The 23325-nt window shown below is 43.8% G+C and overlaps 2 protein-coding genes across 2 annotated transcripts in view; both read right to left on the bottom strand.

Moving 5' to 3' along the window:
* LOC130374048 (nesprin-2) overlaps positions 1-15188 on the bottom strand; it is a 63942-nt gene extending 48754 nt beyond the window's left edge. The window contains exons 1-12 of the mRNA XM_056580608.1: positions 12226-15188; positions 11635-11778; positions 10703-10777; positions 8039-8390; positions 6760-6912; positions 6105-6349; positions 3952-5998; positions 3458-3792; positions 3225-3369; positions 2307-2507; positions 1646-1935; positions 403-568 (exon numbers count right to left, since the gene is read on the bottom strand). Of these exons, the coding sequence (XP_056436583.1) occupies positions 403-568; positions 1646-1935; positions 2307-2507; positions 3225-3369; positions 3458-3792; positions 3952-5998; positions 6105-6349; positions 6760-6912; positions 8039-8390; positions 10703-10777; positions 11635-11778; positions 12226-12275 (4203 nt within the window). The 5' untranslated portion in view covers positions 12276-15188. The remainder of the gene's footprint in view (positions 1-402; positions 569-1645; positions 1936-2306; positions 2508-3224; positions 3370-3457; positions 3793-3951; positions 5999-6104; positions 6350-6759; positions 6913-8038; positions 8391-10702; positions 10778-11634; positions 11779-12225) is intronic.
* Positions 15189-15261: 73 nt separating this feature from the next.
* acbd3 (acyl-Coenzyme A binding domain containing 3) lies at positions 15262-21656 on the bottom strand. The gene is made up of 8 exons (XM_056580609.1): positions 21328-21656; positions 19830-19971; positions 19072-19212; positions 18618-18776; positions 18036-18210; positions 16798-17044; positions 16039-16332; positions 15262-15497 (listed from the first exon to the last, which is right to left on the bottom strand). The coding sequence occupies exons 1-8, from the start codon at positions 21602-21604 to the stop codon at positions 15283-15285; spliced, it is 1650 nt and encodes a 549-aa protein (XP_056436584.1). The 5' UTR covers positions 21605-21656; the 3' UTR covers positions 15262-15282.
* Between the last annotated feature and the right edge of the window lie 1669 nt (positions 21657-23325).

Here is a 23325-nt window from a genome sequence, read left to right as displayed (position 1 = left end):
TATAAGTTTATGCCTAAAAACAACAATATTTGCTCGGCAGTACTGCAATTAATTCTGCTCAACGGGGGAAAAAACAGCTCTAAAAGGGAAGTTGTGTCAAGTTGGTGGTCATGTGGGGGTTTTCATGTTAAAAAAAAAAGCTTTTAAGTCATTATGGTGCACTGAACATCGAAAGGGAAAGGTAAATGAGCAACCATTACATTCTTGCCAACCAAAAAACAGCAGTCAGTTAGACTATTACCAACTCAATTTGTTTTGGCCAAAATTGAAGTGGACCAAAGTGGGGTTGCTTCTTATGCTTTCTGCATGAATGAGACCCCACTATGGCCCCCATGTTACCTAAAATGGCCGCCCAGCTAGGACTAGCACCCTAAGACCCGGGACTCAGTGTAGGACAAGCACCTTTACGTGTCCCATCTCTCCCTGCTGCAGGTTGAAACAGGATTCCAGAGGGAGGAGCAATGCCTCCACCCGTTCCTCCACCTCCCGTATCTCCTCCTGGGACCGCCGCATCACCTGCTCTTCAGCGAGGGCTGCTCGCACCACCAGCATGTTTGGTTCTGTCAAGCTGTGGGGAACACCAAGGTCAAGGTCAAGGTTCAACTTTATTGACCCCGTGGAGAAATTTGTCTTGGGCACAGTGCATCAGTGCTTTCCTAACATACGCAGAGTACAACAGAACAAAAACACAAACACAGACACAAACACAACCAGACAAACCAACATTTTAACATCGAGAACATGGAGCTTGATAGACTTAAATTGCACCTTGCTGTATATCATAGAAATCGACAGTATGGGGATAAAGTGCAAGTGTTTATTGCACTAGAACTTATGGATAGAGTGCTATGTGCTAAAGTGCTTAGTTCTAAGGTGCTATGTGCTAAAGTACTATGTGCTTAAGTGCTAACCTATTTATTTCACAGTATTCTATTGCACATTGTTCGTCAGCTTAATGGAGGCTGGGACAAATGATAATGTAAGGCGGTTAGATTTGCATAGCGGCACACAGAGTCTTCTCCCTGATGGCAGGGTTTCATATTCAGGGAAGAGTGGGTGTTGGGAGTTGGAAATTATTTTCTTTGCTTTTTTCCTAACTGCCTGCTCATAGATGCTCTGTATAGGCTCATATTCTTTCCTCCCAACGATTTTCATTGCTGTTTTCTTGTGGATGCTGGCTAGTTGCTTTTTGGCTTAACGGTTAGGTTACCAAACCATGAGCTGATCCCATATCTAATGATGCTCTCTACAATGGCGCGGTAGAAAATCATCATGATGTGGCTGCTTATACCGTACAATCTTAATCTTCGCAAAAAATATAGATATATAATATATAGATATATAATATAGCCTCTGTTGCAGTCTATTGCACCAGTCGTACATGTTCTCGTCAAACACAACACCCTAGCACAGCTGGGCCATATTGGCAAAACATAGATTCATCTCATTTTAGATCAATTACAATATTAAGAACTGGGATCAATATTATGATCCCTGATGTTACCAAGATACATATCACGATATTGTTAATTGAAATCTAGTTGATATTATTGTTGATATTTGCCAAGCTCTACTACCGAGCGTTAATACCAGGTTGGCGTATCCTCTACAGATGCACACAACACTTCCCAAAGGATTCCCTCACCTTCTCACACTCCCCTGGACCTCCTCCAGTTGTTGGCCCAAGGGCCCGGAGCTGCCTGGGTCCTGTGGCCCAGAAAGGCTGAGGGCATGCTGTAGACGGTGCTCCAGGGAGGTGAAGGACCGCTGCCCCTGCTCCAAGCCAGCCGGGTGCATCTTTGCCTGGGATAATGACTCGTTGGCGTGCGGCTGAGCGGCAGGGGCCCCAGTGGGGGCCCCAGTGGGGGCCCCAGTGGAGGAGGAATCAGGAAGCTCTGCCTGATGCCTCGCCAGGGAGCTACAGCATTGCTCCATCTGGGGCAGATAGGTCAAAGAGATGTTTGTGATTTGACTAGTTCATAGTGATTTCCTTCATGGTGCTCTCTCAAGAAAAAATATTTGATCTTGTTTATGTTCAGGATAGCATAGGAAAGCAACCCTAACCCTAGATAGAACTGGTAGTTTAATAACGACATCATCATGCTGGCACATGGTTGTAAAATATACAACATGTTCCATAATATCCAGAATTGTGGCTCTGTATGTTGACTGAATAGTGAATATCTATCAACTCTTCATGGCGGAAATAACAAACAAGTAATTTGCTTAATTCTAAGCAAATGACTTAAATAGTTTTTTTTGCCTCAGAATGTACAGTAACTCTTGAAAACAAGTATAAAGCTCACGCTGGTGTTGATGTCCCCCCACTCGGCTCTCCTCTGCTCCGAGTGGGCCAGCAGGAGGCCCACCCCCCGACACAGCAGTGCCCAGTGTCTCCAGAGGGCGCTCAGCTCCCCCTCCTTGCCCGCCCTGCAGCCCTGCATGGGACAGCCGGCCCGCAGGTCCTCTAGCTGCCCAGCCAGGCTGTGCAGCTCCCCCATCAGGGACTGCTCACACAGATACACAAGGCAAGAGTCAGTTAGTGTTTTGTGTGGCTGACTTGATTACCTTAATAATAATACTATTAAATATAACTACAGTTTAAAGGGATGATCGCGAAGATTTCCGTTTTATTCTCTTTGGCGACACCTTTGGCGGTGAGCGATTATTACAGGAGTATATTTGTCCAACTTTCCAAAGATCTAAACAGTGTGACATTAGTCAGTTGGCAGTTGTTTAACTGGCCGGGTCAGCAGAGACCGGAAATAACAGTCCGCTGCTATACACACAAGTTATTTAAAGTGCACGTCGGTTGTGTTAGCTACGCCTACCCTCTCTGGCCAAACAGCCACTGCTGGGGGATTGAAAACCTCTCACTAACAATGCCCCACATGTGATTTTTCCAGGGAAAGTTGCCACCGCCACCAAGTTCCTATCATTCATAATACTGTAATAATGCAACAGCATATTCTGTGGGCCATTTTGTTACCACATTTGGCTATAGATAGTTACTCAACAGACATTTATTTACATGAAATGTTTTTTATTTCTTTAAATTGATTTACTTAGTCCATTCAATATATACATTGACCTTTACCCTCTTGCAGTCTCAAAAACTAGACGTATTTCTAACTGTTGTGCTCAGCCCATAATCCTTCTTTGGACTGGAGTGACAGGAGAGGTTTTCAGTGAAACCAATGAAGTTGTCGAGAAAATCTGCCTACCTTAGCTCTGTTTTGCTGGGCATCACACTGGACGTAGGAGGTCACTCGCTCGGCGCAACACTCAGACAGACTTGCCTCAAAGCTGGACAGAAGCTGTCGTAATTGTTTGTGACACATCCAGTGACTCTGTTGTGTTCTTGCACACCTACATGGTGAAACGGATTGTCATGAAGAAAGAAACCATTTTATTTTCCAAGTGTAAAATGTAAGAAAAACAAACAGGAATGATTTACCTCTCCAGGGCCTCCAGTCTGAGCTGTGCTTGTGCCTCGAGTATGGCTCTGCCCACCAACAGGTGGCTCAGAACCCCAATATGGAGCTGCTCTGTCTTCTGGCTTGAGAGACAGGGGTGTTTGGGCACCAGTTCCACTAGATGGCTAATGTGAGCCTGCAGGACATCCTTGAGTGAGGCGAGAGCCTCCTGGGTCTCTTTTTGTTCCTCGGCACAGTCCAAAAACCCACCAGGCGCTGACAAGAAGGTAGCTTCAGCGTTGTGGAGGAAGGATAGGGCCCCCTGAGCAGCCCAGTGGTAGTCCTTAAGGGCCTCTCGAGCATGGGCCAAGTCCTCCTGTTTGATACAGGTTCAGGCATTTCATCATGTTGAAAACACGTTGTTGAAATGCTCAAATATATTGACATATTGTAAAGAAATGTATATATATATATATATATATATATATATATATATATATATATATATATATATATAAAATAAAGAGTGGCTTACCATCTTTGAATGGCAGTCATGCATACATGCATCTGTTAGGGATTTCAGTTCTTCAAGGGTCCTGAGGTTACACTTTTCTTTCCGCCCCAAAGCTTCGACCACCCGCATCCAAGACTCCAGGTTTCTCAGAATAACCCAAAACCTTTGTAATGCAGCATCAATGGCCTTCTCCTCTGGGTTCACTGGTTCAACCTCCAATAGCTCCTGTTTGGTTCTTCGGACATGGTCTGTCATATTGGGAAGCTCGGTGCAGAGACGGAGATCTTCCAGAAGCTTGCCCTCCAAGTTATGGACGTTCTCCGTCACAGCGTGCTCCCAGGCCACCAGGGATTCCACTGTGTGCAGAATCCTCTGCCTCTCTGATTGGAGCTCTGAAGCGTTCAGGTTTTGAGCTATGACTTCCAATTGGTCAGCCGCCTCTTGGCACTGTGTCTTCACTAGGGGAAGTTCAACTAAAAGAGTTTGGCAAAGTCTAAATCTTTCACCCAAGCTTGCAGCTTGGGTGAATGAACACTGGATTTGACCTTCAGCAATGTGCCGGGATTTGTCCATTTCTTTCAGGAGGTGAAAATACTTTTCCTGCTCCATGGCATGGACAGTTAGAGTTTTACATCTGTCTTGAAGCTCACCAATGTCACACATCATTGAGCTTCGCTTCGCCTCGTGGCAGTGCTGAAGTTCCTGCACTTGGAACTGATGCTCCATTAGCATATGTGTCATCCGCTCAGCTGCAGAGATGGCTTCTGCCGTCAAAGGGAAGCTTTGGCCATCAAGATCTGCAGATATCTTCTTTAGGCTAGCTTGAATGCTTGCTAGTTCCTCATTAGAAGAGGTACGCTCGTGAATAAGCTCTTCTAACTCCCAGCTACTTACACGCTCATGAGCCACCAGTCCATCAAATTCTGTCCAGAGCCCTGAGAGCCTGTTAATAAGATATCTGGCCTCAGCAGGATTCAACTCTATGGCAGTTTTCCTACAGTTCTCTATCAAAATGGCTACCTTGGCCATTTGTTTTTCAATCTTGTCTGTGGCCAATTTGTGAACACCTAGCTGTCTCTTTAACTCTACCATTTCAACTTTTGAAGCATTCTCAATATGAATGCGAGGGTTTTTGGAGATGTGTTTGTCTGCTTGCCAGGTGTCAAAGCTAGTAAGCTTGTGGAATAGATCCTCCCTTTCCTGCAGGCTTTTCTCTGCATGCTCCAGGAAATGAGCTGAGCTTTCATCGAAGGCTTCATACAGATCTTCTACCATCTTTACTGAGTTCAAAACATCAGAGTTATTTTTATCAATACCAATGACCAAATACTTCAATTGTAATTGTTTGGATAAAGTTTTGGATCGCAGTTTCCGCATTTCCCCAATTTGGATTTGGGCCTCTTCAGGGAAAAGAGGTAAAGTTTGCCCCATTGCGACTTGGTTTTCTGCGTGTTTGGCAGATGTAGCCAAATCCTCCAACAGCATGAGGTGTTTAGGTAATGGAGTCCCACCTATACCAGGTTTGAGATCCTCAAGCTGCCTCTTTGTGACATTCAGTGAGCATCGCAACTCCTGTAGAACACACCCCATCTCATCCTTCTCCTTCCGACCCAAAGAAAATTGGCATAAGGTATCTGACTGTGATTGAATATGGAGATAATGCTGATTGTGTATTTTTATGTCGGCCTTCAGGCAGGTCAGTTGTAGAATCAGGCTGCATGGGCTGCCATGGATTTCCTCTGAGGATTGCAGGCCAGCGCAAGTCTTCTGGAGAGTTGTTACCCTGCCATGCAGATGCTGGGCCATTTTCAAAAGATGAGACGACTGAGAGAAGGATACGGAGGCATGCCTGAGAGCTCTTTTAAAAGTGCCTCCCAGAAGTCTCCATTCTTCCTGGAGATACCCGAGTTGGGCAAGAAGAACACCTGAACTTTCAGCCTCCCTCAAATGGGGTGAAAGTTCACTACTTGAATGGAGCAGCTCCGTAATCATGTCTTTCTTCTGCTCCATCGTTTGCAAAAGAGCACTGATCTTTTCGGCTTGGACGGAGCTGCTACCTAAAACATCTCTGAAAACAAACAACAACATACACAAAAAGGGAATGAATGCACATCCAGATGAGAATATACCAACAGGACGATTCTGGCAGTAAACACAACAACAATGCTACTTACAAGCTCAGCTTCGCCATTTCCCCAGTGAGCCTCTTTAGGAACGACCTGATGTTTTCCATCTGGTTGTGATACAGGGTGACCTGTTCCAGTTGTGCTGCCTTGACCTGCACTGTGGCAGCGGCATCCAGCAGAGCCACACTCCATTGCTCCTCCGCGGTCCCCAAGGGTTCCGTGTCTTGGCTCGTCCTGCATGTGCTAGCATGCTTCATGTCCGCCACTTGCTCCTGCACACAGCGCCTATAGTCCTGTAAGCGAGGTTCACCACATCAGAGTAGGTAAGAAAGCACAGTACTGCGACCAACCAATCAACAGGGAGCTTTGCTTTTTGTCATTACGATCATGATTCAAATATGTGTTTGTTTGCTTTCGTACCCAATGCTGTTCGCTATCAACGTACAAACCATGTAAACATCGAAACTAACTAAATATTTATTACATTATTTAGGTAGTCATTAAGATGACTTTTATCAATTGAACAGACCGTAAATAAATCTACGGATATTAAAATTGTAGGTCTAAAAAACCCTCCCAACCAGTTCCTGAGTGGCAGAACCCTAGGCGGACCCTCTCAAATAGATGTAAATTAACATAGAGATAATTCACGATTATCTATAGGTCACAATTCATAAATAAACATGACTGCATAATATGCAACCTTTGCCTCCTCCAGTTGTTTGAGCATGGCCGGTACATTGAGCTGGGCTGGCTGGTACCGGCATCCCAGAGCCCTGGAAATGGTCCGCGTCAAATGGATCTCTGATTCACCAGAACACGACTTCAGGCAAGTTAAATCCATATGTGGTGTCCTCTATAAAAACATGAAAACAGAACAATAACAGCAACAATAATGACAACGATAATTATGACGACAATAATAAGAATTACAATAATTATGGTCAGGATGAACAAGATAATATAAGTAAGATAAGATCTGTCTCTCTAACGGTTTAATTTTACAAACTGTTTATTTTAGGACCAAAGCAATCCCACGGGCCTTTAAATTAGCCCACAGGAAATCCCTGTACTATCCTAAAGTACATAAAAAACCTTCCTTTCCCGTGAACTTTCGGAGAATGCTCATCTTCAAACGGATCGTATCTGTTCTGCCGGGACACTGCGGCTTCTAAAGCCATTTATGGACACACTTGTAGACCGTATTTACAAACATTATGCAAGGGAAGAAAATCAAGGCCTGATTTTGCAGACAGGATTTATAATTACATACTGTGCTGGACACAGTACGCCACATATGGTGGAGGTTTGTTTCAAAGTCCAGACACCTAAAGCATAACTTTACACTCAATCACACATTTGTATTTACGGGGCCATTCCGTTTCCTTCATTCCTTGTGAGCCTTTTCAGACAGCCTAACAACACTTACTGATGATTGTATTGTTTCGACTCTCCCTATAAGCTGAAGAGAGACTATAGCAAGGTAGCTGTCCAGTTGTCATGCCCCGGCCCTAATAATCGACTGGGCTACAAAACAGACAAGGGTCAAAGCTCTGATTGTGAGTGAGGCATGTCAACATAACTTTCTGGTCTTGTAGCTCTTGTTTCTTCTCTGCCAGATTCAACGATTTGATTTGTAAAATAATGCTTTCTTCTGTGGTGTTCTGAGGTCTCACTCTTGCTAAAGAGATGTGATAACTCAATGAGACCAACCTGTTTAATAACGGTTCAAACGTAACATTTGTATATAAAAATACAATGTTGTGCCACTAATGACTAAACTCTCTGTAAATGATCCCTCCCTATTCAAGTTACATTCTGTCTTTCACAAAGTGACGCGACTAACTTGTTACAACAGGCTGGCCCACAAAGCAACGTATTGTAATTCCCTGATGTTGAAATTTCGAAACTTGAATGGTGTCTAGATCAATACATCCTAAGGAGACAGCATAACAGCATGATAGCATCAATCCAAAACTCACGTTGATAATATGGCTCCGTTCCACCATCCCCTGGATGTCTGACAGGACGTCCTGCATGGTGAACAGGTGCACGGGGGACTCTGACGGTCCCGCTGTCCCTTCTCGCGGCGGCTCGTCCCGTCCAGAGGGACAGGGCAGGCTGCTCCGAGCAGCGTCCATCAGTCCCTGAATGATGGGAGAGAGAGCGTACAGTGCAATGGAGGGCAGAGTCACGTTTGGGCGCTCTGCTTTCCCATGTTGTTTGGCTGAAGATAACAACTTCCTGTTGTAGCGCACTAGCCTCGAGTCGCTGGTGTCTGACGCCCGGCTCAGCGAGTCAGGGCAGCTTTTATCAGAGGAATGTGTGTACACCCTGAGGGAAAAGGGACCAGTTTTAAAACACTCTCACGTTCTTTAGGGAACCGCTGTTCTGCTGTGAATCCTGTTTTCATACACAAACAGGGGTTGTGTATATATTTGTGTATATATTTGTGTACAACCCTCTCGGGTTGTACACAAGTTAGGGGGCCGGGAAGCACTGATGTTGCTTCTGGGGTGTTCAAAACCTTCTGAGCCCATGAAAGCACTGCATGTGCTTTAAGATACAGATGGACTGCCAAGATGACACATGTTGCAAGAGGTAGCTTTTCAGATATGATGCAGTTTCAGTCAATGTCAACTTTCGGTGTATTCTTGAACTACTAAAGTGTTCCCAGCTGAAATTGTAACTTGTATGTTTAGTGAGGGGGTTTGTAAATGTCAGAAAACGACAAAGTAGACTGGAAAGTGGAGCAGACTTTGTCCTGGCCAATACATAAAAAAATAAAAAAGTAGCAATGAAATGTCAGGTAATAGAAATGTTCATGCCTTTGAAATGATGAGCTTTAATACTCAAATCAATCAAATGTTTCATTTTGTTTCCTTGAGAAAACGTCCTTGGAGTGACTATGGGGGATCAGGGTCTACACCATGCTTTATAGAGGATGGGGGTATATGATAGGTGCAGGGGTCTTCACTTGAATTAAACATGCATCAGGTGAGGACAGACAGGAGGGGTCCGATGTACGAAAGGTTTTAGTCCAGAAGAAGTTAACCGGTCATTATGGCACCTGTTTAAAGCATCCTTCAATGAACTCTGTTGAGTTTAAAGGTAATTTAATGATTTTGTAACTCTTTTAAAACAGGTGACGGTCCTGAGGGAAAAAAATGAATAATCCTGTGATAATGTCTAATAAATGTGTGTGAGTGAGTGTGTGTGAGTGTGATTTGTGAGTGTGTGTGTGTATGTGTGTGTGTGTGTGTGTATGTGTATGTGTATGTGTATGTGTATGTGTATGTGTATGTGTGTGTGTGTGTGTGTGTGTGTGTGTGTGTGTGTTTGCATGTATACAGATAGGTTGATAGGTCGATAGATCGATAGCTGAAAAATGGAACAATAAACAGACAGACCTACAGGTTTATAGATTGACTTTACCATTAACAAATTTGGACCATCTGCAGATTAATCTTCCCGTCGAGCTCTACCAAAGTGTTCCAAATGCGGCCCTTTAGTGCCACCTTGTGGTCTTCCAGGGAAGAGTTTTCAGTGGGAGAAACACTGGGGGAAACACTGTCACATCTGCTGAGGATTTTCCAAGGGTCAAATTATATAAATATTTGTTGGTGCACGGTTTTAAATAGAGAATATATTGATATGCTTTACTTCAAGCAAACAAGTAAAGGCTTAGGTCAATAGTAAGAAATGCATTGGGAGATATATAACAGTATGAGGTAATATCAGCATAGTGAATTTAGGTTTTCCTGTCTCTGTTCATAAAGCGGCATGGCTTTACTGGTTCTATTAATCTTCTTGATACACTTAGCACCATTGCTTTGTTCGACCTCCAATCAGTGTCCAGATCATGCTTGCCGTGCCCTGCCCCAGAGGAGTAACAATGGCTTGTCATTCAAGTCCAGAGTTGTTTCCTTGTTTGCCATGATTTTATCTCGGGTTTTGAAACATTTTCTTGTAGATAGGCACGTGTATGTTTATGTGTGTGTGTGTGTGTGTGTGTGTGTGTGTGTGTGTGTGTGTGTGTGTGTGTGTGTGTGTGTGTGTGTGTGTGTAAGGTGTCTCAGCAGAAGAATGTGCAGGGAGACTCCACAGAGCTAGTCGAGCAGGTTTGGCTCACTATATGTCACAGGAGTACTTGTATCAAATAACTTGCGTGTCAAATCATGTTGCCTGTGTCATTCATATCAATTAATCCACACATCCACTGTTCAAACTCACGCATACACACACATGCATAAACAAACGCACACACAGAGGATTGCATACACATCATTCATTACAAATATATGCCACAGAGGAAAATGTACACATCCAATGCAGCTACAATTCTTACATACCACGTAGGATGGTCCAACAACATGAGCAACTTGAAAGGAAGTTAGTTTAATGAAATATGGAACAAAATATAGACTAGGATAATATTTGATGCGCTTGATATCTGTTGCCACATGACTGGTGTCAGATCTGCCGCTAATCCCTGATCGAGAACAGGGGCACGGGAGAAGCAGCAGCAAAAGCTTCTCACTAGCCTTCTGAATAAAGCCTTTCACATTGTTTTCTGTTTCTTGGCTTCAACTTCCTCTAAAACCCCTGTTATTATTGCAAGGATCTTAACTAGAATGCAGACGTACCTGTATCGCTCAGCACCAATGTCCAACGTGTCGGGTTGGCACCTGTTCTGCACTGGGCCGGTTTCAGGGGAGCTCCTGTGGAAACATAAATCTCTATACTTAGAGAGACTAGTGGTGGAGAACGTATGCACAGTATGCACCAGAGCCCTACGGTCTATGGTACCGGGCTTCACCTCCTTGTGTCCCCTGCACACAGGAGGCTCCAACCCAGGGCTGCAGGTCAGGCATGCAACGTCTATGGCTTGTGTCAACGATGGACCCTGGACCCTGGGAGGAATCAGTCAATGAGGTCGGTCAGTGAATCTATTCATAGGACCAGCCTGCAACAACGAGGAGAGACCCAGGCCTTGGACCGCATCAGGCTTTGGAAACAGGAAAGAAGAGGAGTTTGTTTGTTTTACGGGGTGATATGTTATCCTGGTTTCTGCATCCTATCTATTATTTTGGTATTTTGTACTATTTGCAACTACTTCATTCTAATTGAATGCATGCAATTTTTATTTAGTTATTGTAAAGCATTTTGAAAGCTGATTTTGAAAGAGGCTGTAATATTAAAGTTCGTATAACACCTGTTACATTGGTGTTAGAAACAAACAAAAAAGATGGCTGCAATCCATGTGTTCTGAGTGGATAATGCTATATCTGTTATGTGATGCGTTATCGTAACCCAATGACTGATTGTGACTGACATTTGACTGTGCTTGTCTGAGGTGTGAGCGGGCATTAGGTTTTCCGGCTTGAGGTCTGCCTAATGGTCTCAAGCTAAAATAATGCTGTGGCCACCTGAGGGTCAAAGAAAAATAGGAACAATATTGTCATTATTATGATAGAATGGCACCTTAAATCAACATTTGAGTTATACAATCCTTAAGTTGCACATGAGATATCAACATTGTCTATATTGATCTACAACAGACCTGTTATTGCATTACCTGCAAATGCAGAGTAGTCTCAGAGATTGAGGTGAAGAACCTCGAACTCCAGACAGATCTGTTCCCCATACTGGAACCAGCCGTAACCGATTACATTTCCATCTGTCCCACATCAAAGATATGGAGCGCCTGAAGCATAACCATCTGCAATGTTGCACATTAGGGAGACATTTAAAATGATTAGAAGCACATTAAATTGTTAATAGTAGGACTACTTCACAATATTTGAGAGTTGTCTCCACCCACCTAGGGTTCATGAGCAAGCGTGTGTGCGTGTGTGGACAGGAGTGTATCCTTTTTATACCCATACTTTACCTTTTGCACAATAAGCACACCTTTTTAAAGACGCTAGCCACGCAAAACCAATACTAAACATTCAATCGTATAATTATGTGAAACAAATTCTCACTTTTAAGAACAAAATCATTTCTGATGTTAAATTCCTGTTTATATAACATATATACGATATAGTAGGAAAAATTAAAAATACGTGATTAACTTCATAAATAGCTTAAATAGATAACGTTACAGCTCTCGACTGCTTCAGAGGAAAAGTGTGTGTAGTGATTTATGCTTTGCATCCATACTCACCGTCCATACTCATACTTACTGCACACTTGACATGCTCGACACTTTGCCATACTACACTAACGGCATACTCTACATTGAGCAAGGTAGTACTTTTTTTAATCAATACTCTTGCAATGCCAACTTTTCGTCTTTATACAACAGTATAGCGCTCAGCTAGCACCTGGTGGTCGAGATATAATGTTTTTGGTTGATAGTCAAGTGCGTCCCATTTAAATCCCCCGCCCACAATCCTTCTGCTCTCCAAGCGGCTTCCCTGCTACTTAGGTCATTACGCAATACCAAGAGCTCGGGCGAAGTGGACCAAACTAAATATGCAACCGCAGCCCAGACACCACAAATGAATTATTGTATTATTATGCAGGGACAAAATATGTAAATTAGCCTTATGGCTATAATCTCTTAATTATATATTATGCATTGTCCCTGTCAAATAAACGTAAAAAACTATGCATTCGTGCAGCCAATGAGAGCTCGTGTTACAACAACTCTGCTTTTACTTCAGTGACACTTGTGAGCTCCAAATAAAAGGGTTGTGGTGGGGGAATTACGTAAAGGAAAAGCAATAAGAAAATGAATAGGGAACCGAACTAGCGAAAGGGAAGTTCTGGAAGATGGGTCAATATTAATGAACTCATCTGAGATGACACATCCAGCTCCAGACAAAATCTAAATCCAAAAGGTGTGGTTCCTGAGAAGTGTATTCAGTAATGAAGTATGTTAAACATCAACATTATACCATTAAATATCCTTAATCCTCCTTTTGAATTGAAAATGCACATTAAAACAAAAGCAGTCTGCTGGAATGCATCGAAGATCCAGATTGATGTCAAGACGAATGGAAACCATTGACTACTTTGTGTCATGTTTAAGGAAAATAGGAGAAAATCGATTGAAGACACATTCAACCAATATGTAGCAGAGATGAACATAGGTTTAATCAAGATTAAATATATGCCCAAAAAGATCTTACAACTCATAAGGGATCAACAAACAAAGAAAACCCCTAAGAGTTTTTTCTGACACGTGCCGTTTCTAGACTTTTACACTTTCCAAGAGTTTTGGACTTTCATTTGGGGTAAAAAAAAAAAAAAGTACATACATCTCACCCTCAATACTTTAGTGCATCGATTCCTCACACCCACAACCCATTTTCCACATCTTAAAAACCCCACACATAAATCCATTTATAGAATTATTTACATACAAAGGCTTAGATTAACATCTCCACTCAACAAACATTTGCTGAGTGGCACATACTTCAAAATAAGTGAACATGAGAAAAACCATGGGTACTTCGTGATCTTTTGCGAAAGCGTCGGGAAGCGACATTCGGAAACAGAAATTAATATTTGTACTTGTTGTTCAGGGTGAGGGGCAAGACTTTTTGCCTTCCATTCATTCACGTGGACCGGTTGGCCAGCGAACTTGGCAAGGCAACAAGGGGAGCAAGTCTTTTGGTTATGGGTTAAATGCATGGAAGTCCATCCCTGTGTCGGTGAAACCTGTTTTGTTTTACCTTAAATAAAAAAAAAATAATGCCATCTGTAGGGTTACAGAGAGCAGAGCAGATAACAACCCTATGATCAAGTAGCACACACACACACACACACACACACACACACACACACACACACACACACACACACACACACACACACACACACACACACACACACACACACACACACACACACACACACACCCCCCAAGAGGTGGTATGATTTTGGAGGTGTGATACACAAAGCATGCAAAACCTGTGGTGTGAAATCAAGGAGATGATACATGGTAGCAACGAATCCCCAATCTGGGATGATAAACAATTTACCATCATACAAGGAGACGTATACATATCATTAGAGTTGCAATCTTGACTACTTTACAGTAACCACTTAGATAACGACTGCAGAGTATGAACACTGGCTACTTTCTTGTATGGCTAAACATTTTTTTGAAGCTTTTCTTTATACCAGTTAGAAAAAGAAAAAATAATCAGAGTTGAATTGACGCACCTTAGAAGCATTCAGGTGACAAGATTAACGAACATTGTATCACAAAAAGAAATCCAAAGAAATCACAACTATTTCAAAAACAAACAGGAAAAAAATAAATATTAATTCAATGTTTTGTTAGACACAATCCTCCCTCTTTAATATATATCTTAGATATATAGATAGAAGTAACTCACTTGGCCACAGTATGAATTATGGAGAGATGAATACCTTTCCAATATTCCAGTTGGTGCATACGTACTCCTGGCTCCCTCCGTTGGTAGGCTGGGGAATATTTAAACCTTAAAACCCTTTCTTGTCCAATCCTATGAGCTGACAATCCAAAATAGTTTTGTTTGATTCCTGATCATGACCCAAGAGCCACCTTAACCATGGTCCAACAAGAAGATGCTTCTTCCATTTGAGAAGTAAAGTAATAATAAATCCATTTGACCTGAATAGGTGCAAACTGAAAACAAAAAAAAGGAAGAGGACAAATACATTTTCACAACTAGATAAGGAAGTGACCGAATGAGAGGTTGGGGTGTGTGTGCATGTGTGCATCTTAATATGACCCTTAATATGGCCGAAGAGACCACCCCTCTATGGGACAATGTTGTAACAATGTTCTGTAGTGAACCTGTGCCGTTATTATTGTTGGTGGTTGTGTTGTACTATTGCCGACCAATCGGAAATGGTAGCGTCCAATAGGAAATTGTCTCTGATCTGGGGGGAGAGCGCTGGTCAGTTGGATTGTAGAGCAAGGGCAGCACAGAAGAGGAAAACCCTTTCTCCTTCAAGGGCTCAGCTGGAGCCTCACGTTGGTGCATCCTGGGACACGCGCACACACGACACACAGATGACATCGACCTTCTTACATCGGCTCCAGACACACACACACACACACACACACACACACACACACACACACACACACACACACACACACACACACACACACACACACACACACACACACACACACACACACACACACACACACCCCTCTTTTTTTCTTCTCCTCTTCTCTCCTCTCCCCCCCCCCCCCCCATTCTGTCTCTTCTCAGGCTTATCTGGTGTAGTAGACTCTGTAGTAGACACTCTTGGAGCGCCACAGGGAATAAGAGTTGTCGAATTTGAGCAGGTAGACGCCGCGGCCCGGGTACTGGTGGCTCCCGGCGTACACCTCCTCGTGGCAGTCCCGCCGGTACACCGGCACTATCTCGTCCGTCTGGGGCTTCCCCGCCTCCTTCTTGGCCTTCTCCTCCTCACCAGAGGGCTCACCTGGAGGGGGACGGTAGAGGGGTTGGTGGGGTCAAATAGGTAGCACAACAGACGGTTCGCTAGCATTAGCGATACATGCTAACGTCACAATCAATTTTCTATGACGGATAAATAATAGTAAAAGGTGCGATATTATACTACTAGGTGTGAGTTTGATGTGCCGTTACAAGCCGTTTAGAAAATCAGCCTCTTCTGACATCACAAGTGGGCGTGTCCACCTAGATGTATGACGGATAGATGAGCAACGTTTGCTACCGTCCACTGGCAGCAGGAGACTGATCTATCCAGCGTACATCAACGTGGACGGCTTGCAACAGCTAATCACACACACCTGGTGGTATAATATTTCAGCTTTAATATTAGCTAAATGTGAAAAATACAACTACAAAGAAATTTGATCACAACCTAAATGATGAAACCAAAAATGGCAACGTGTAGAACAGGATATAATCCGAAGAACCAGAACCAGAGCTGCGGCAAGCCATCCAAAAAACACAGTTTGCTCCATCCTCAACACAGCCTTCGTCATCGCCAGTCCCACCTTCCTCATCCTCGTCCTCGTCGCTCGACTCCGACACGTGCACGCTGACCGAGGCGGAGGCGGCGTCCGTCCACTCGAAGAACACCCCGAAGCCGATGTCGTAGTAGTCGGTGGCGAACTCCCAGAAGAGGTAGGAGCCCTCCTCGTGCGTGGGCACGCGCACCGTCACCACCTCGCCGCGGCCCACCGTGATCACGCTGTCCGCGTCCTGCCGGATCTTCTCCTTGAAGTCCTTGATCTGCGGCCGCGTCCACATGGACGGCGCCGCGATCACCGGCGCCGAGTCGGCGATCACTGTCGCGCGACACAACGACAACACTGTTAGACACAAACCTACAGACGACTTTTGTGACACTTGCATTTTATCAGCAGCCCGTGAATAAATCAAAGCTTGAGGATTCATTGACAATGGAAATGCGTTGAGACGATTGTCAGCATTTCGTCTGTAGGAGGTGCGGGAAGGCCAGAGCCCTTCCCTAATGAGTTAACTGGTTAACTATCACCGGTTTCCAGTAATCTAAACCCTGAACTCAAGTTCTCCACAAGACATGTCCTTTATCCCAACCGGGAACTCTAAGGATAGAGTTGCACGTGTGCAACAAGGCTTTGGTTTGTTTTGGGTAGTTCCAGGCGGTCACTGTTCACCCGAGACCAGCTGAGCTCATTGTGCCATCCTTTTCCCCCAGGCTTGGGGCACAACAATGTCTCTCTGTGCACCTCTTTGTGTCCGTGTCGATGTGTCCGTGTGAGTCTACGCACCTAGTAAGGGTCCGTTCTCTGAGACCTCCTCCGCTGCCTCGGCCTCGGGCTCCCGCTCCATGCTCTCCGAGTACGAGTCCGACTGGCCTCCGTTCACCATGGGGCCCTCGTCACCACTAGAGGGCAGCGTGGCGCAGAGAGGCGAGGCCGCACTGATCAGAGCGTGATCCCCGCCGCCTCCGCCACAGCTGTTGGCGTCCAGGGTGGCCTGCACCACACCGTCCTCCGCATGCTTCTGTAGGGCCGCCTGGGGAGGGGGAGGGCGAGATTCGTTAAAACCTCTCCCCAAAACACAGCGGTTTACGGTTAAACACTCTGAACTAGTGGTATAATCCAGAGAGCACATCTTGTGAAGTCTACCTCATGTGAGCTGCATTTATCTGTTCTGCTAAAGGGTGGAAGCAGTGATCTGCACTTCATTTCCCAGCCCCCCATTCTTGTTTTATAAACAATAGACCCCTTAGGAAATCCAGTATAAGAGAAGGGTTTGTGGCATATTTGGATTAAAAGACTTAAGATAAAAGACCTACATGAACTTGCTATTCATAGATTTTGATAAAAGGCTAGGCCTAAACGAAAGGCCTGAAAGGAACTAATTAAATCATTATTATTTCTGACAACCGGCTGCTTCAGGCGGGCTGATTTTGACAAGCTGTTACAGTGGGAGATAGTGACGTAGCCAGCCAGCCAGCCTTAGGACAGCAATGGCATCGTATTTCAATGCTTTTTATAATATTCTGCATGCAGGCTATGCAGATACAGTTTGTACATTATCTCCTTTCAAAATCAACCTGTACTACCTAACTCGTGTTCATCAATATTTACATTGCCCAAGCTTTGCACACATATTGTCCATTCATAAAGGTCAGGACATATAGGTGAGGTGCACATCCCACTGATTGGCTGATGTCAAATCACATGATATGATATAGCCTCAAATGAAAACAGCGTTAATTTAGCACAACCCAAGAGCAGTTTCAGTTAAGAGAAATTAAACAACATATTTTTAGGACGGTATTAATATGGACACGTAATCAATTTTATAAAACATTAACAAAGTGTTCTGGTTTGCAATGCTAATGCAAAGCTTTACTGTTTTACATGTGTTTTTCATCCTGGGTCTGTACCGTTTGCTCATTGCATTGCTTAGGCTGGAATAGGGTATTCATTTATCATTTTACTTTGCGACCGTCCGTCCGTCTCTCCCCCCCCCGCCCCTTAGCCGCAGTGACCCCTACCTGCTGCTGGGCCAGCTGGACCTGGTAGAGCTGCTGCATGTACTGCTGGTAGTGCTGCTCCTGGAGCTGCCGGATGAGTCCCAGCTGCTGCTCGGCGCTGCTGGGGTACTGCTGCGCCGCGTACTGCTGGAACTGCACCGCCGTCTGGGCGTTCAGCGCCGCCATGATCTGCTGCCTGGTCGGTTCAACAAACAACGGCAGCCATGTTACCTTCTCAAAGAAGGACAAGCCTTTTGTGGGTTGACCTCAAACCCCTTAGATTTTGTTCCTTTATGTTAGAAGCCGTGATTGAATTACCATTTTTACCTGGCCAGATTTGAATACAAATAAACATCTTTCACACAGAAATACTATGGTCAGGTCATAGGGAGCAGGATTCATGTCCATCTTACATGGGGCTCCTTCCCCGTGAATGATGAATTATGAAGCAGTCTGGCAAACAAGAGAGGGGAACAAGAGACCCTGCGCACGGAACCTCAGAGAAGCCACTACAGGCAGTTTCCCTACCCACACAAATCAATAACGTATCGATCGGCCTTAAAACACCTCAGACATAGCCACAGTACATGCACACACGCGTACTTCTGCTGCTCGATGCGTAGCCTCTCCTCCTCCGCCTGTCTTCGCTCCTCCTCCTCCCTCCGCAGCCTCTCCTCCTCCTCGCGTTGCCGCCGCTCCTCCTCCTGCCTCTGTCGCTCCCTCTCTTCCTCCTCCAGTCTGAGACGCTCCTCCTCCTCTCTCCTGCAGGGAGAACAGAGAGGTGGACATGTTTAATGCAGGGGGAAAAATATCAAAAGGACTTCTCAGCACGCTGATGACTGTACCTTTGCTATTATTCTGAGATTGTTTGATTGTATACTGCTTTATTCTGCCGCAATATCCCATGTTGAAGACAACACCTCATAATGTTAGGTATACTGTATTGGAAAGAAACCTTTAAGGATAATGTATGCGCCCATATTATAACTAATTTCAAAAGACACAACTGTGCGTGACGTTTTGACCGTGTTTGATCCTGATCTGACTTGTGTAGTACCGTTTCCTCTCCTGCTCCTCCTTCTCGATCTTGTGCGAGGTGACGTAGGGCGCGAACAGGGTGCAGCACTTGTTGAGCAGCTTGACGAACCCCACCATGGCCTCCTCCTTCTCCATGCTGCCCAAAGCGGCCCACTCCCTCCTGGGAACAGAGGGAGGGACAGGGAGGAGAAGGGAGAGAGAAGCACAGATGAGTTGAGGAGATAATATTGTGTAGGCCAAAATATAAAAACCTTATGGCATTAAATCTTCAAGGTAGAATGTTTACTTCTTAAAATGAGCATTTCAACATCGAATTGTGAAAATGTATGAGGATTATATAAGACATGCGTCATCAATTCACAATTTATCCATTTTAAATGTTCTTCTCCCTATTCTTATAAAATTCCCTTTAGGATGATACGGTATTATCGTACCTTGGCTGTCATGTTTATTATTAAAAGAAAATACAATATACAGCAAAATAATGACTTTTGTGTGAGGGGGGTCCTCCACACGGGTCAGCAAGAGGTGATATATAGAGGAAGGAGACAGAGAGAGCGACAGACAAAAGTGCTATGCTCAACACTCTTTTTCCTGTTTACTGTAACGGATGGGAACGCATGCCAGAGTTTAAAGACCCCACACACACACACACACACACACACACACACACACACACACACACACACACACACACACACACACACACACACACACACACACACACACACACACACACACACACACACACACACACACACACACGGCGGGTGTTACCTGCGGTCGTTGCCCAGCACATCAAAGAAGCCCACTTCGGGGGAGGCGTCTGCGTTGTAAGGGCCCAGTAACACCTGCTTGTGTAGAGCCACTAGCCGTAGCTTCTCCTCGTACGTGGGGTGGAAGGCCTTGCCATCTTTATCTGTGGACACAGGGAACAGCAACATTCTAACCGGTTGGCTTTTGTCTTTTCGGCCTGAATCTGTCGTTCATCTGTACTATATGTATTCCATATGGTTCTGTCCAGCTGTCAAGGCAAGGTAAAATTTAGGTGTGCTTTTATCCCGTTTTGTAACAGCGTTAAAAATCTAAATATAAAAGATTATTAGCATGAATAGGGTTAATACTTATACTATACCAAGAACATTTCTGGAAATCTGCTCTTTTCCTCAAAAATAAAATACAAACACCTAGCAACTGTTCATTCCTACAAAATAAAAAACAAGATTAATTGGATTTGAATGAAGGTGAAAGGCCTCTCTTAAACTTGCGCAATGTGGCCTAGCCTAATATGGACACAATACACCGCTTTCTATTGAACAGGGCGGTATACCAGGCCCAGAACCTGTTTGCACAGTTAGTCCTCAACTGGCCTTAGATTTCCTAATTAAATCAACACTTACAACTGTGGCTGACATTCAGGGAAATCTCAATTGCAGAAGGTTTTCTTCAAACTGTGGCTGTGGCACTGTCCTCTTATTAATTGAGACAGAACAAGACTTACAGGCTCATTGACATTCCAGCATGAGTGTATGTGACATCTAGTCAATATGCATGTTTTCAGCAATATGCTTGTGAAAGCAGTTAATGTGGAAGATGGATTAGTAAATGTACTACAGGTCAGGATGAATAAGGCTCTAACATGTAGGAACTGTGATGGGTCAGGCAAAGACTTAATTGTCTCACAAATGATCTTGTGTTATCTTTTCGGTCACCCCTGACTGCATACATCCAGCTGCCAATATGTAAACCTATCCAATAAGAGCAGAAGAGGGCATGAATGACTAATGAAGGGTGTGTTTGTTGAGTTCGAAAAACAAATGTGTGGTTCAAGATAACTCCATGAATGATACGTGGCTATTTAACTTCCTACATCAAGTAGTCACGTGTTTTACTGACCCAAGGCGTAAAAGGTAATCCGGAAAAGTGCGTATGTTTTATGACAAGGTTCAAAAACGCTTAGCTACAAGATGCTAAACCAACATTTAAGTAAGCACACTTTCGATGACCACGTTACGGGTGTTTTCCCTGATTGGACATATGTTGTGACATTTGCAAGCAGCTTCTTACTGTTCGCAGTGGGCTTGGCTTGTACTCGGCTAATAGTGCGGTTTGCATGACAACGGCAGCTAAGCGGTGACAGCGCTGATCTCCACCTCAGACAGGGAGTGTAGAAGCAGGGCCTAGACTCATGGTTCTCCCCTCGCTAACAACAGGCACAACGGTAGCCAACATTACCTTGCATTAAGAATATAACATGACATTAAACAACAAATACCTTTAAAGAATTTCAAGGCCATTCCGTAAAGCTCCAGTAAATCAAACCCCCATTTCTTCTCCATGGTATATTTGTCTGTCGCGCCGTCTTCCCCATCCTCGGCTTCGGCAGAACCAGGCTCCGCCGCCTCGGGCCCGGTAGGAACGGAATCCGATTCCCCGACCCTTCCCGGTTCACTTTCGGAGTCGGGGCTAAGTGTAAGGCCGTCGATGGAGACTTCGAGCCGGCTAGAATTGCCATTGTTGAGGTCGCCGCTCTGAACCTCTGTCGCCATCATGCAGAATGTCAGCCTAAGCGGCCACGTACTTACTTCCGTTATAATTCAGCGGAAGTTCCGGGGTATTTTTTTGGTCACAGAAGTAAATAATGACGTACAACATGGCGTATCGGGTTAGGCGCAAATAACGTCATGGACGGCATTTAAAAAATATAAATATCTTTTAAATGTTACAACAAAAAAAAAAGATGTATGCATACTAGCATGGTTGGAAATTAAGGAAAATGCATCGCAAAAACCGCACGCCAAGGAGGAGCAGGAAATGTGTCAGCAAAGGGCATGGGCATGGCACATACTCGCAGACGACCAGCAGTGTCCCCCTGGAGGGACGATAAAGAGGCTAGAAATAATATAATCTTGGGCTAATATACACTAACGTCTCATCGGGCTGAGATTATTATTTACCTTCTAAATCATTCGCCCTGTTGGGTTTAATTATTCATCCAAATTGTAACATAAACCACAAATTTATAACAAAATGATAATATTTGAGAACTGAAACCATTCTGAATTTTCCTAAACAAAAAGATGAGTTAACTTCATATTTGTTTATATCAGCCCGATTCATGATATAACACACATGTTTACATCATCTTGTAAATGTCAGCAGAGTAGGCCATGTATCTAGGTGTCTATTGGCTGAAGCCCTTTGTATTTTAGGTTTTAAAAGGTGTTAATGTGCATGTGTTTGTCTAGACATGCATTGGCAGCGCTCGTGTGCTTTAAAAGGACCAATAATGTCCAGATGCTTTCCTGTCCTTGATGATCAAATGTGCGGAATCTAAAATGTCGTTGGCCAATCTGGGATTTAAACAACCGTGGGATTTAATCTAATTTGAAATGAGATCGAATTACCATGTCGAACACACAAATTGACAACAATTGTAAAAAATATATAGGCAAGGCAAGGCAAGGCAACTTTATTTATATAGCACTTTTCATACACAAGGCAGACTCAAAGTGCTTCACATATAAACATTGTCATACAATAAAATAAAATAATAGATAAGTAAAAGAAAACATATGCAAAGAAATGGGTAAAATAGAATATTTAGAAAATATATTAGAAAATAAAAAATAAATAAAAATAAAGGCAAAGTTAAAAAAGCTTTTTAGAAAGTGCAATGTATTTAAGATTTAGCAGAAAGCTAAAGCAAACATAAAAGTCTTCAGTCTTGTTTTTGAAGGTGCTCAGAGTTGGGGCAAGTCTTAAATCCTCTGGGAGTTTATTCCAGCTATTTGTTGCATAGTAACTAAATTCGTGTTTACTCTGGGGATAATTAACAGATTGGTCTCAGAGGATCTTAGTGGTCTACTATATAAATGGAGAATACTATTAAATACCGTCATCGTAACTTCACTGCTGCAGTCAATCTTTATAGCGATGTAGGATTCCTACCCAAAGAGGCAACTGTCTCATATTCAGTTTAAATAAAAAGGTGTTTTCATTAATAGTTTGAACTAATGAACTTTTGCGATCATTTCCTCATTTTTGTGCAACTGCATTAATCGGGGTGTCTGTTCTTGATCCTCAATCACCTCTAATCAATAAGTGCCCACTTCTCAGTCCTTTTGAACTGAGCTTTGTGTATTCAGATGGACTTTGTAGGCAAAGAGGTGTAGCATGCCCGATTTCCTTTCGCTAAAGTGCATAGGTTAGGGGCCTACATCAGTAGACTTTAAAGTTCAAAGGTTCATTAAAAACGACATCCTATAAACCA

Source organism: Gadus chalcogrammus, chromosome 21 (assembly GCF_026213295.1).
Source record: "Gadus chalcogrammus isolate NIFS_2021 chromosome 21, NIFS_Gcha_1.0, whole genome shotgun sequence".
In the NCBI taxonomy this organism is placed as follows: Eukaryota; Metazoa; Chordata; class Actinopteri; order Gadiformes; family Gadidae; genus Gadus; species Gadus chalcogrammus.
This window is presented reverse-complemented; position numbering and strand designations above follow the sequence as displayed.